The following is a 13,983-nucleotide window of genomic DNA, read 5'->3' on the forward strand; positions in this document are numbered from 1 at the left end:
GGGCTTGGCACATCATTTCTCACTCTGCAAGAGCCATTTATCACTCACCAATGCCAAGTGGCGGGGGCACATTTTGAGTCCTGCGTGGACCATCCTCTAAGAAGGCCGCCTTCATGCCAAACCCTGCATTGCGTCTTCTTAAAATGATGTTGGAGACAATTGAACTCTTGAGTCCAAATGAGGTGAGAAGTTAGGAGGAGAGGGAGCGCAGGTCGCTACAGGGAACCCAAACTAATGTCCAGGAGGAATTGGAGGACGCTGGAAGCAACTAGAAAGGGTACGGCAGTGCAGGGCTTAAAGAGGAAATACGGGCAAGTGACTTAAGTACTGTCTTCATAACCTAGGTACCTAGGCTCCAAAGGCAGTGGAGAAATATTGTAATTCTGGTTGAAACACTTTTTCAGTTTGTCTAAATTGTAACTATATGCAACGAACATCTGTCTAGTGCTGCCCCACCTCCACCCCATCTCCACCCCATCCTGGTTCCTAAGATCCGGTCTCGGCAGCAACACACCTTCATGACAGCATCTCATGGTGGAGATGCTCCGGCCACAGTAAAGGTTCCTGTGTTAAGCGCCGGCTGCTCTAAGGAGCCAGGCTGGTGCTGTATCGCATTCCAGATGGGGATGGTCCCTTCACTGATGTTCATTGGCTCCATAACCACCCAGATCCTTCCGTCCCATCCCTTTTTTCCCATCTCTACCATGCTTTTTATCTGCAGCTTGGATGGGGTTGGATGGGGTTGGATGGGGTTGGATGGGGTTGGTTGGGGTTGGATGGGGTTCGATGGGGTTGGATAGGGTGACGTGATGGACAATCTCTAGTCAGGGTGGGCATCCCTTGACGGGTTCCTAGCAGAGAGCGATGCCCTGATACTCTTGCCCCAGTAACTCTTGACAAAAGTATGAAATCATTTGGGGGATATATGCTGATGTGGAGAAGGGGGCCTTCTTGTGCCTCGCTGAGCTGCCGCTGCCTGTTTATGCTAAGCGATGTCGGCAGGGTGAACCTGGATCACATGGAGGGTAACTCGGTGTACTTGCAACCTCCTACATACCGTTATGTTACGTTCCCAGGTTTTATACTACGCCAACTCACCGCAGTGTTTTCAGAGAGCCAGGGCTTGTTTTGGAAGTTGGCATATTGTTTTTAGGAAGATCCAGAACATCCTCTGCGCAGGAAGAGGGATGAAAGTGTAGCAGTAGGGGAAAGAGGGCAAGGATAAAACAAACGGGTTGAGCCCGAGGCGAAGCCGGTGAATGAAGAGAGCTGCCGTTTCTGATAGCACGGGTCCATGTTGATCCATCCAACGTGGATCCAGAGATAAGAACCTTTAGATGGTAAATTCAAAGATGTTTGCGTGAATGCAATTTTCTGAAAAATACATACATTATGCACAAATTGCAGTACGGGATTGTGTGATGGCCTTAGAAGAAAGCATCTCAGTTGTTACTAATGCATTGGAAATAGTACAATTTCCAAGTCAATCCCAAGTACCTTAAATAGTGTAACTATTCGTCTCCGTAAGGTAAGGAGAATAACCTTTGAAAATATAAATTGCTGTCCACCTTTGCCCATTTTGTAGTGCTTATGTAACCGTGATTTTGTTTGAAGGAGGACTTCAATCTAACCGCGCGTTTCCACACAATCTGACCAGGTTCTCTGTCCTCTCCTTGTCTTGCAGCAATCGACAAATACGAAGAGCTGAGAGCCGAAAACCTAAAGACGAAAGATGAGGTAAGAGCTGGGACATGTTCTCCATGTGACTTTGTGAGGTACTGGCAGAGCATGCCTTTCCCCTGAATTCACCTTTTGCTTTCTTTGTTGGAGTGCCCATGAATTATAGGCTTAGCTCTTCGGCCCGCCTAATGGTGACATCCAGACTGTTTATCAGAATGGACACGTACTATACAAATGATCAATTTCACTGAAACTCATTTGATTAAACTGGCCGTGCAGAACCTGAAAGCTTAACTGTGTTGAGAGGGTTGGCACACCCTAGAAGTCGTGGCCTGTTGGAAGCCTGTTATTTCTGCCCGCTTAGATGGAAGTTGTTCTATACTAAAGGAGTACCAGGCATCTGTAAGTGTGCACAAGGAGGAGAATGACACATGGTGACATAGGGTTTGCTATAAACCTTTATTTAAGATAGATCAAAATAAAGAGAAATCCTAACTTTGCCTGATTCTTAAGAGGTGTTTCCCTACCTCAACAAAAATACTGAGATTTTGGTCAGGATGTCCATATCAATCAATAGACCATCGTCCTGTGTCAAAAAGCCTACTTCTGTCCCTTACACTTATAACTAAACTAAAGAGGTTGTGCATTTTCTTGGTCCAGACGAATGGCTCCCTTTTCCTGGACAGTGGACCACAGTTCCAGTTTTTAGTTGGGATCATTAATTGAGGGAATTACTCCCTTCCCCACTTTCCTGGTTGTATGTCAACAAGCAGTAAAGTTCTCAGTTCAACTCAAAAGGTAAAATTCGAGTTCAGACATTAACATTCCCTATTGCCCATAGTTTCTTCTTCGCTATTGGGTTTCTGGAGAATGCCTCCCTTCTCCAGGTATCTGTATGTATGTATGTATGTATGTATGTATGTATTTATTTGTAAAATTTGTATGGCGCATACCCCCAAGAGGGACCAGGCAAAATAATATTGCATCTGGGCGCAGATGGAAGAAAAAGCATAAAAGAGAGACAAGATGGAGGTCAGCTATCAGTAAAGGCTTATTAGATGAAGAGGTGGGTTTTTCCTTTTTTCCTATATTCAAGCAGAGTCTTTATGTTACGCAGTTCAGATGGTAGGGCATTCCAAGCTCTTGGTCCTGCATAAGAAAAGCATCCGTCGCCCAATGTGACCGAATTTGAGTGGGGAACCACCAGGAACTGTTGATTGGAGGATCGCAAACAACATTCAGGTTGGTAGTTCAACATTTCTGAAACTAAATATCTCTGGGCCTTCCCCTCAATGCACCTGAAGACCAAATAGAAAGTCTTAAACAAAGTCCTCGGTTGCACAGGCAGCCAGTGGAATATCTCTGAGGTTGCGTGATATGCGAGCGACGTGACAATGAAAGAAATCAGCCTAAGAGCTGAGTTCTGTGCAACCTGTAGGGTCTGAATATGCTTTTTTGGGACTCCTATAAGCAAGGCGTTACAGTAGTCGAGCCTTGAATCAACCAAGGCCCCAAACAGCAACGAGCGATCTTTATGTAGAATCAGTGGCAGTAGAGGCTTTAAGAGTCAAAGTTGGTAATATACCGATTTCACTGTTTCGTTAACCTGCAGATTACAACTTAGATCTCCCTGCCAAGTGCAACCTGCATTTTTAACTTTTGAGGCAAAAGATGTAGAAGCCTCAAAGAGCTCAGGGCAAGGCATAGGTGGTAAGGTTGTAGCCAGTTTCTTCTTGGGGCCAAACGGGATAATCTCTGTTTTCTTTGGATTTAACTGGAGCTTGTTTGCAGCCATCCAGCTCTTGATTTTACTAGCACATGCAAATACTTTCTGCACGGATGCCAAAGGTTTATTCAGCCGCACATAAATCTGCGTATCGTCAGCATACGAATGATAAAAGAGACCAAAATGGGTGAAGATGTCCAACACAGGGCGAATATAGATATTAAAAAGCAGTGGCGATAATCAAGAGCCTTGAGGGACTCCATATTTGACTTTTAACATGTCCGAGATAAAAGATCCCAGCTTAACCTGTTGGAATCAATCATATAAAAAGGAAGTAAACCATTTCAATGCGGCTTCGGAGACTTGGGCCGTGGCAGAGAGTCTTGAGATGAGTAGTTCAAAATCAACTGTATCAAAGGCAGCCGAGAGGTCTAGCATGACCAACATACTAAGGTCACCCTCATCGGCTGCCTTTAGAGTGCAATCCCAGACTGTTAATAGTGCCGTCTTGGGCCCATGACCTGGCCTAAAGCCAGATTGGTAGAGGTCCAGGATACCCTCGTCCTCCAGGAAGTCCTGCAGTTGAATTGTAACAATCTTTTCCAAAATTTTAGCTAACCATGGTAAGCCTGTAATTGGACGATAGTTTGAGTGCACCTTGGGATCTAATGTATTTTTCTTTAATACATGATTTCTTTAGTTCCCTTGGGATACAGCCCTGTGTTAATGAGGCATTTACAAGGGTCAGCACAGGTACACTTAGAATTTCCACTTGTCTCCTGGCTAAGTAAGCAGGAATAAAATCATAGTTATGATTAGTAGGTTTTAATTTGGACATGAGGTTACTAATCAGGTCCAGTTCCACAGGTTTGAATTCACTCTGAACCTCTGGTTAGGTTTCAGATAGTCATTGGATTCAGATAATGTTTCCAATTCTATATTAGCTCGAATCTGGTCAATCTTTTCTGTAAAGATAAGCTTTAGCTGTCCGCCTTGTACCACTCTGCGCCTCACTCCTTCCTTATCTTTAGCCAATATTTTCTCCACTTAGCTGTTTTACAAGCAAAGTAAACTAGCATCTTTGCCAATTCACCAGGGCACAATCATATCTCCAGTACGGGTGGATCCTGAGCGCTCCTCACTTTGTTAGGGTGTGACTACAGCTATTAGCAGATTGTTTGTGTCGGGAGGTGGGGGAGGCGGGATGCCGCAGATGACAGCAGCTGCACTTCCTTTCCTGTTCGGCATTTGTTTGAATTTGGAACCTTTCCTTGCACAATAGATGAACCTATGGTGATTTGTCCCAGGCACATTTCCCGGCTGACAGGCACATTGATTCCTCTGAGTGAGTGTTGATTTTTTGCAAATGGTTTAGCTCTTTGCATGCATTTCGTTAAGCAAACTTTACACATGCTAATTACTTGTGTAACTCCAGGCGCCATCACACAGAAATTGCCATCCCGGAAGAATGCTATTCAGAGGAGCCGCTGGATAGCTCAGGGGCAACGCGTTTACCTTTGATGCAAGACAACGCAGGTGACACCAGTTCAAATCCTTCTCCCACACAATTAAATAAATAAAATAATCAGTGTTTTTCAGAGTCCCCCGAATAATCAGAAACCAATCCCGGTGGCCACATATCAGAGTTTTTCGGAATTTACTGAAATCCGGAAACTCTAATTATACGTGACCTTAGGTGTTACATGTCACTTGTAATACGCCGTTAAAAATGGCAGTAATGTAATAAATCATTAGCACCCATGGAAGGGCGTTCAGCCAATCAGGTCGCTGGAAGAGCGGGTGAGAATACACTGTATACCTTCCGCTCTTAAATCCACCTGATTGGCTGTGCACCCTACCCCGCATGCAAATGTCATATTCCAGTGACCGTGTGCTTCTATGTGGTTATGGAACGCCTTGGTGGCTTAGACTATACCTCTAACCTATGGTCGAGAGTACTTGCACCTTTTCTTCACAGTTTAGTTGTAAAGGCACACCACCTGCACCCATGTATCTCTATATGACCGTCAAACTCCTCATTGAAATGCTAATATCACACAGGTGGTGGATCATTTACCTTGTATATAAAGTTAGGGCTCAGAAGCGACACATCTGAGAACACTGTATAGTAGGGTGACACTCTTTGATGGCGTTTGAGGAGAGATGGGGTGCTTTTGTCATGCTAATCCAGCCTCCATTATGTCAATCCCTTGTCATATTATACCGATTTGTTGCAATTGGGCACTTTCCAAGCCGGCTCTGTTAGCACCACCCCTTGTTCCCTGATTATGTGTGCCTTGTGATGCAGGGTTTCATCTGTTTTCATTTTTCTTTGGTATTTGTTTTTCTTTGGACCTCCACGCTTTGGAGGATGCCATACATGACGTCTTAGTGTGGAACTAGGCTTCCCTTTTACCATAGGCTGGAAATGGTGCATGACTTGCATTAATTGCCTGCCTTTCCTTATTTTGTAATTCTAGAGTTACTGGGAAAGATTCTGTTTTTACCGGCTTGATGAGGGTTGTAGAATTATTTATTTTTGTTATTCAGTTGGATTAATGAAATCAAGTGGTGTATTATGGGGATGTGCACCATGTGGCTATCCATATGTTTTGGACTACGACTCCCATGATCTCTCACTATTAACTTTGCTGACAGGGGCTGATGGGATTTGTAATCCTAAACATCTGAAAAGCCAAAGGTTGCAGACCCCTGATTTTTAACAGTGTGATGCTTGCTTAGCTAACAGCTAACATGTACAGGACAGTACACCAGTAATTTAGCAATAATTAGCATTCTGGGTTTGCAATCCATAAACATGGGGTGCTAAGAGTAGCATATTTTGTTTCAATGAACAGGACGCAAAATGGCCACCATGGATCCAGAAGGCAGGGCTCCATGCAGAGTACCTCTTCCATTTCCATGGCGGCCAGCAGGTAAGGTACACAGAACTGGAAGTTGCGGCGGCGGTGGGCCCTGCTGCTGCTGAAGTAATGAGGTAAGTGGATCTGGGGGTGGGAGGGAAAGGAAATTGGAAGTGAAGGAAAGGGAGGGTTGGGGGTAAGATGGCGAAGCGGGGGAACCAGCCATCAGGTTGCTTGGAACACATGCTTCTATCGAAAGATTCAGCCCGCGATCAAAACAACCTGATTAGGGGCGTGCCCCACCCTGGGTACTTATCTTAGATGCATAGTTTTGTTAATATTAGTAATGTGCAAGTTCTGTGTCTTGTCCATGGGAAACACATGGCTCGTAAACGGAGGAGCCACAAACCAGCAATGGCGTTGAGGGAAAATGTAACATTTGTGTTGCATACCTGCTGCCTGTGACTCTTAACATGATGATCTGTGGTGCACTTTGAACTTTTACCTTGTGTTGCTTGTGATGCTGGAAATGCCTTGAGGAGGGACAGGGCCTCTTGTCCTTGTCCAACCTCTTCTCTGAGTTATGCTTTCTCTGTTTTCTGCCAGTAAGGAGCAGCCTGGACCTCTGGCAGCGCAGCTCTTAATTATGACCTTTTGGGAAAAATCACCAATGCTATACCCTTATGGCACCCATACGTGGCGGTACACCCTTGTATCTCTTATGTGTGTTTTTGTGCACCTGCGTGTTGCCCACAGTGCTGGGTATGGGCTGGTGGCAGCTTCATGCTGATGTAACAGGAGCTCTGAGTATCCTCCATTTTGGGATACCCAGGCCCTGCCATAGGAATCAGTGGATTCCTGATAGTAGGCAAGATGGCCCCTGCGGCCTCTTGGGTTCTATTGCCTGTTACCTTGTTTTCCCAAAGTCCTAGGAAGCCATGACTCTGTCCCTTCCCCTGACTAGCCGTTGGGTAGAAGAACCATATATAGTTTTGTGGGGAATTCCAGGCCAGACTGGCTGGAGCCTTCCCAGTGACTGTATGTTGTGGGTAGATCCTGGGGGTGGGACCTCTGTGAATGGAGTGTGCAACCAATATACATTCCATGTTATGGGTGTCTGGTTTCAGTGAGTGTGACACAATGAGTGAGACAGCCCTGCCTGAAACTGATGTGAATGCAGTGTAGAGTGCTGAAATGGGTTTCAAAGTGGAGTGAATAACCTGAATGCCTGTGAGCCTGATGGGCTGCCTGCCTGCATGAATGCCCTTTTGTGTGATTGGCTGACTGAGCCAGAGGGAATGAGGGACAGATGTGCATATCTGGGTACCTCTCACTTACCAATTGGTTCAGAGCTGAAGTTGAAACTTGAAGCTGATCCTTGAAGCCCAGCTGGAGGAGAAGATTGCTGCTGCATTTTCTTCGATGTAATCCAAGATCTGTCGAGTCTGTCGAGGACTGATCCAAGAGAGGTCCTGGCTAGGAGACCTCTCCCTGATCTACGAGAGACCTTTGTGCAAAAACTGCTGCTCTTTATCGAAGCACCCAGGAAGCCAGTTCTGTGAGTCTGACATCCGGAGAAGGGGTCCGCTGAGAATCCTGAAGAGAGCGCCTGGACATCGATGGTCGTCTAAGTCCATTGCCATTGACCGGGATTGGAAGATTTCCGTGACCGCTGGAAGCCAAGTCGAATCGTGTCGCACAGAAGTAGGGAGACCTTGACGCTGTGCAGGTCGACGCCCGGAGCTCAGAAAGCTCCACCTTGCCTAAGAATATTTGAAAGAGGGCTCCCTTGCCATCACCGTTGACTACTTTGTCCCGACAGAGAAAGTCGAGGTAGTCAGCTACTGAGGAAAGTCTGCTGGTGGGTTTCCCGCCACCAGAAGCGGACAAAGACGTCCCGAGCACATTGATGAGTGAAGATCTGAGGACCAGCCCGGGGTCGAGTCCCGATCGCTGAAGCTATCCCGAGCTACGTGCTGCGGCTGAAGCACCAACAGGCCAGAGGACCGCCGAACGTGACTCCCAACATGCGACGCTCGCTGCCGGACCTGCATCCATCACCGCCCAAGGGTTTTCAAGTCCACCAAGTCTTACCTTTGGCACCGAACATTTTGCATCGAGGCCAACCGCATGCCTCCTCTTCGCTGGACTTCCACCTTTGAGGAAACGATTGATTGTCGAAGAGCACTGTGAAGATCGAAGCTGCTTTATCCCGCAAGTATTCCGCTTTTCTTCAAGGATCTCGACGCCCAGTGGCTCTTTCTTCAAAGGGGATCCATCTTCGGGGGGTAATGTCAAAGAACTATCGAAGAAACTCCCACTTCAGGTACATTCGGGTGGTTGAACCTTTTAACCAAGAAGCAAGGCTTCTTCAGCTTTTATGGACTGGACTTGGTAATTATTTTATTACAGGTTGCCCAGGTGTGGGGATCCTCATTCATAATTGTGCATCTATATCCAAAGAAAGCATTCTGCGTTGCTTAACCATAATCTGCCTTTCTTCCCTATGTTCTATGCTGATACACATTACTGAATGGTTTATATGCTTTGCTATAACTGCCAGCAGTTGATGCATTTTAAAGGAATCTGAAGTCTAGGTGTGGTACAACATAGAATTGTACAGATCTGTCATTATAGTATTACCAGAGTACCAAGTATGTTATTGAAATGTGTATATGTATCTGAACTTTATTTTTATATAAAATTCCTTTATGGGGCTTGGGGACTCACTGTACTTAAGAACCAGCCTGCATCACCTCCTGAAAGCTTAAGCCTGGCTGCTCGTCCACAGCTACCAAATTGAGAGCCTTGCTGGGATTGTTCAGTGCCTTTACCCTACCAGATAGGGGGTAGAAGTACAGATTCCCACCTCCAGTCTTTACAGTGCTCCATTGTGGAATAATTATTGACTACTGAGAGAGGGCCAATGGAGGTTGCAGTAACGCTTTGGTGTAAAGCGCTATAAACACCTAATAAATAAAAATAAAAATAACGTGCATAGCGCGTTTTCGTTTAGGTGGCAAATGATAAAAAAAAGATGATAGATGTGCTGGGCCGAACGTCAGTGGTCTGAGCCAGATAACCAAGCTTCCTAGTCTGTTTACTCAGTTATCCAGTTCAAAAACTTTATTATCTAGCATTTTCTTAACTGAAATTATACTATTACAGCAAGCGAGATGCCAGTTAATTGAGAGTTCTGGTTAACGAGATGCAGGATAACATATCTTGATTTATTAATATTTAACATCAGTAACCAGTGGGTACATTTACTCTGATGTAGTTGTAAGATTAACAAAATCCATTTGTGAATAGAGGGGAATTAACCAACCCCATCTATATATATATATATATATATATATATATATATATATATATATATACATACATACATACACACACACACACACACACACACACACACACACACACACACACACACACACACACACACACACACACACACACACACACACACACACACACACACACACACACACACACACACACACACACACACACACACACACACACACTCTCTCTCTCTCTCTCTCTCTCTCTCTCTCTCTCTCTCTCTCTCTCTCTCTCTCTCTCTCTCTCTCTCTCTCTCTCTCTCTCTCTCTCTCTCTCTCTCTCTCTCTCTCTCTCTCTCTCTCTCTCTCTCTCTCTCTCTCTCTCTCTCTCTCTCTCTCTCTCTCTCTCTCTCTCTCTCTCTCTCTCTCTCTCTCTCTCTCTCTCTCTCTCTCTCTCTCTCTCTCTCTCTCTCTCTCTCTCTCTCTCTCTCTCTCTCTTACACTTTAATTTGAAACTTGGAGTCTGAAAACAAACAGCTAGTCATCGTAGCAGGATTTTGATAATCCTTCTGCCTTCTTAAGTTCCAAAGCAACTGTGAAAGTCTTTGCATGTTCTTCTCCCAGTTAATGTTTGACATATTGCTTTTGGCCACAGGCGCCACGCCCAGTCCTTGTGGACCTGCCCCCTACAGAGGCACTTGTATGTGACAGTGGCTGCATAACAAAGAACTCGTATGGATCCGTTATTTTCCCTTCTAAAGTAATGCAAAAATGTAAGTTAACAAATGTTGGAGCTCCTCAGCGATCTCTTGCATGACACGAATAGCTCCGTGGGTCAGCGTATCTACTGTAGACCTATGGCCTGCAATTCATAGCCAGATCGATAGAATGGCTGCCATCAATTTGAGGTCAGGAACATGGTGACTCGTCCTATTTAAGACTCAAACTCCACACAGGGGTTTTCTATCTCATGCCCGAACATCCTTCGTCCTGTGCTAAGTGATTGGCAAATTAAATGCTCTTTCTGGGAAGAAATGTATTAAGATGGGCTCTTAGTGATAACGCAGGTGAGCCAGGCTGGGGTAGGTATCTTCTTTACTAGGATATAGGTAGGTAAGCACAGTAGGTTCTTCAGGTATACAGATACAAGGGAGACATCCGGCGGCGCCCATTCATTCCAGCAGCCCAATTCCAACTGCCTTCCAGAGTACACACACACCCCAACACTCTCAGAACATTCCAGTTAGGAATTCTACAAGCATCCACCGCATCCAGACTCCCAATACAGGAAAGGTGGAGGAAGCAAGACCTAACACATCTCCCTCCTTCAAAGCGACACAGGTAAGTGAATGGAACGAGGTACACATGGACAATCCCAAAAACAATGACTGGTCCAAAGTTCAGTCTCAACCGTAAAACTCCCCTACTTGCAGAACTGCCACACAAACCACACAAACCATCCCCTCACTGTCCTACCAAAGGAATGCTAGGAGTTGTCACCACACAAAGCATGTTACCATCCACACTGTTGGCCAAATAGCAGGTCCTAACACAGCCCCACACCACTTTTAACCACAGTCAAATACCCATCTCAGCCGAACCAACCCACTTCATAACCCAACCAAACCATCACTAGAGTTGCAAAGCCATCAACTACTAAGCACCTCAACAAATAGAATAAACACACATTGCCCACCACATCCAATGCGATCACCCCCACAAGGGTACCGGGGTCCTCCCTACACACAAAGGCAAGGCACATTTGCCCAAATGGAAACAATCAAAAATAATTGCCAATGCAGGGTCCAACTCACAAAACAAACCAATGAGGTGAAACACACCTCTAAACCTTACCAATGACACAGTACAGACCGCCCCTACACAAGGCCGGGTGTCCAACACCCCTGTTGCAACAAAAAGTAGGGCAGACCCAAGACAGCTGGCAGCACCCTGCCCCCAAAACATAAACCGACTAAACCCAAGTGGCACTGGTGAAGAGCGACCCTCAAAGCAGTGGGTGTCCAACACCCCTGAGGTAGCTAACATGCAGCCAGGCCCAAACGACTGGCACTACTGTGCCACCAAAAAAAAACTACAACTAACCAACCCACCAAATCGGTTGATACACCACCCAGGGAGCACATCTCACACCTCACAAGAGATTACAACACACACCTCACAACCAGGAGGCTCTCCCCTCCAAATTTTGCCACAATGAAACATCCGATGAACAAGGAGAAATAATGTTGAAGATGTCATTACAATTCCTAACTCGTAATTAGTCCATGCCCAAAAGTTACATAACATGCAGGAACGTCTGTTTCAAGTCCATGTGCCGACGGATCTGTGAAGGCAAAAGGTTAAACAATGATAGAACCAATCAACTTTGAACTTCCTTCAACAAAAAGAGGCCATGTCAATCCAATCACACCATAACCATGCGGACAACACACATTGCACAGGCCTCACATCGCATAACCACTCCAACTCAACGTTTTCTCAGCCGCCTTGAAAGGCGCTAGTACAAACTCTGTTCTCCCGCTAATCAAGCCACTTAGTTCTCTTACCACGCTCTCTATGACAATTGCATAAAATCTGCAAAGCACACTTATTTTTCTGATCTTCTCCAAAGCCAATCCACTCACCGTCGTCGTATCTTTCAAACTTTGACTCTCCTTCTTTCTCCTCCCACACCTGATCCTTCTATTACATCATCTTTATCAGCAGCTGATCGCGCTAATTTCTTCTCCTCTAAGGTACACTCCTTACGCCAGGATATTTTATCGTCACCTTCATATAATCCTTCCTCCTTATACTTTCCAACACCTTCTACTTCTGTGTCTAATTTCGCCCTAGTTTCAGATTCTGAAGTGGCTCTTCTTTTGGCCAAAGCTCACCCCACCGCTGCCCCCGGTGATCCCGTTCCCTCTTTACTTATTCCTAAAATCTATCCGATCTTGATACCTTTTCTAACCTCCTTTTTTAATATCGGTCTCATCACTTTGACCTTTCCCTCTGCCTTCAAACACGCAATTATTATCCCTACTTTAAAGAAACCCACAGCAAATCCTCTTCTTGCCTCCAATTTTCGCCCTATCTCCCTCCTACCTTTTCTATCTAGGCTCCTTGAGCGTCTTGTTTATTCACAAATTTCAACATTCGTGTCTGTTCTATCTCTTCTTCCCCCCACTCAGTCTGGTTTTAGACCTTGCCATTCTACCGAGACACATCTGACCTCCGTACTAAATTCTCTCCTCACAGCTCGCTATTCTAAACACTCTTCTGTTCTCATTCTTCTTGACCTATCTGCTGCTTTTGACACGGCGGATTATTCCCTACTTCTGGACTCTCTTTCCTCTTTTGGTCTTCATTGGTCTGTTCTATCCTGGTTTTTGTCCTACCTATCTAACCATACTTTTGCTGTCTCCTGGGGCGGCAGTACCTCTCCTCCTCTTTCTCTCGATCACAGAGTTCCTCAAGGGTCAGTCCTTGGTCTTTTTCTATTCTCCCTGTACACCTCTTTTCTTGCTCCTATTATTTAATCCTTTGGAGTATCACACCCCTTCTATGCTGATGATACTCAGCTTTTTCTTTCATTCTCATGCTTCACACCTGATATTCATCACACTCTTTCATCTTGCCTCACTGCTATTAAGTCCTGGATGACTTCTCACTTCCTTACTCTAAATGCTGAAAAGACTGAAGTCCTATTCTTTCCCGCCAATACTCTCCCGTCCCTGTCTCCTCCGCCTTCTATTTCTTTACCTCCCTCTAATCTCCCCATCCCCCTGACTGCTCGCAATCTTGGTCTTTATTTTTACTCTAAAATGTCCTTTGCCCATCTCTCTCACATCACAAGCCTGTCGATTTCATCTTTACAATATACGTAAAATTCACCCATTTATTACTTTTTACGTCGCAAAGCTTCTTGTATCCTCGCTGGTTTTCTCCTGACTCTTCTAGTACTCTGTTCTATTCCTTGGTCTTCCCTGTTCGCGCCTTGCTCCTCTTAAATCAATCTATCATTCTTCTATTCTCTCACTTTGCCTTCTCTCTTATCGGTACTCAATTTCTTCTCCTCTTGCCTCACTTGGATGGCTTTCATTTTATTCTCGGCTCAAATACAATTTCCTGTGTCTAGTTTTTGAATCTCTCCATGGTCTTGCCCCTGACTATCTTGCATCTCTCCACTCATTCTATTCTCCTTCTCTTCGTTCTGCTGGTCTTTTTCAACTTAATGTTCCTCGTCCCCCCTGTTCTCAATCCCGCTTTCGCTCCTTCCAGCTTCTTGCTCCTCTCCACTGGAACCCTCTTCCTCTAGCCCTTCGATTTATTACCTCTTATTCTCCTGTTCCGCTCTTCTTTAAAAACTCTTTTGCTTAAGTCATCTGTTTGATTGATACTGGTGGACCATGAACACTGA

At 45.3% G+C, this 13,983-nt stretch overlaps 1 protein-coding gene across 1 annotated transcript in view; it reads left to right on the plus strand.

The window, feature by feature from the left end:
- SHTN1 (shootin 1) overlaps positions 1–13,983 on the plus strand; it is a 797,962-nt gene that overhangs the window by 90,737 nt on the left and 693,242 nt on the right. Inside the window, exon 2 of the mRNA XM_069611915.1 lies at positions 1,685–1,737. Coding sequence (XP_069468016.1) covers positions 1,685–1,737 — 53 coding nt within the window. The remainder of the gene's footprint in view (positions 1–1,684; positions 1,738–13,983) is intronic.

This window comes from Ambystoma mexicanum, chromosome 8 (genome assembly GCF_040938575.1).
Source record: "Ambystoma mexicanum isolate Mex_15411 chromosome 8, UKY_AmexF1_1, whole genome shotgun sequence".
Lineage (NCBI taxonomy): Eukaryota > Metazoa > Chordata > Amphibia > Caudata > Ambystomatidae > Ambystoma > Ambystoma mexicanum.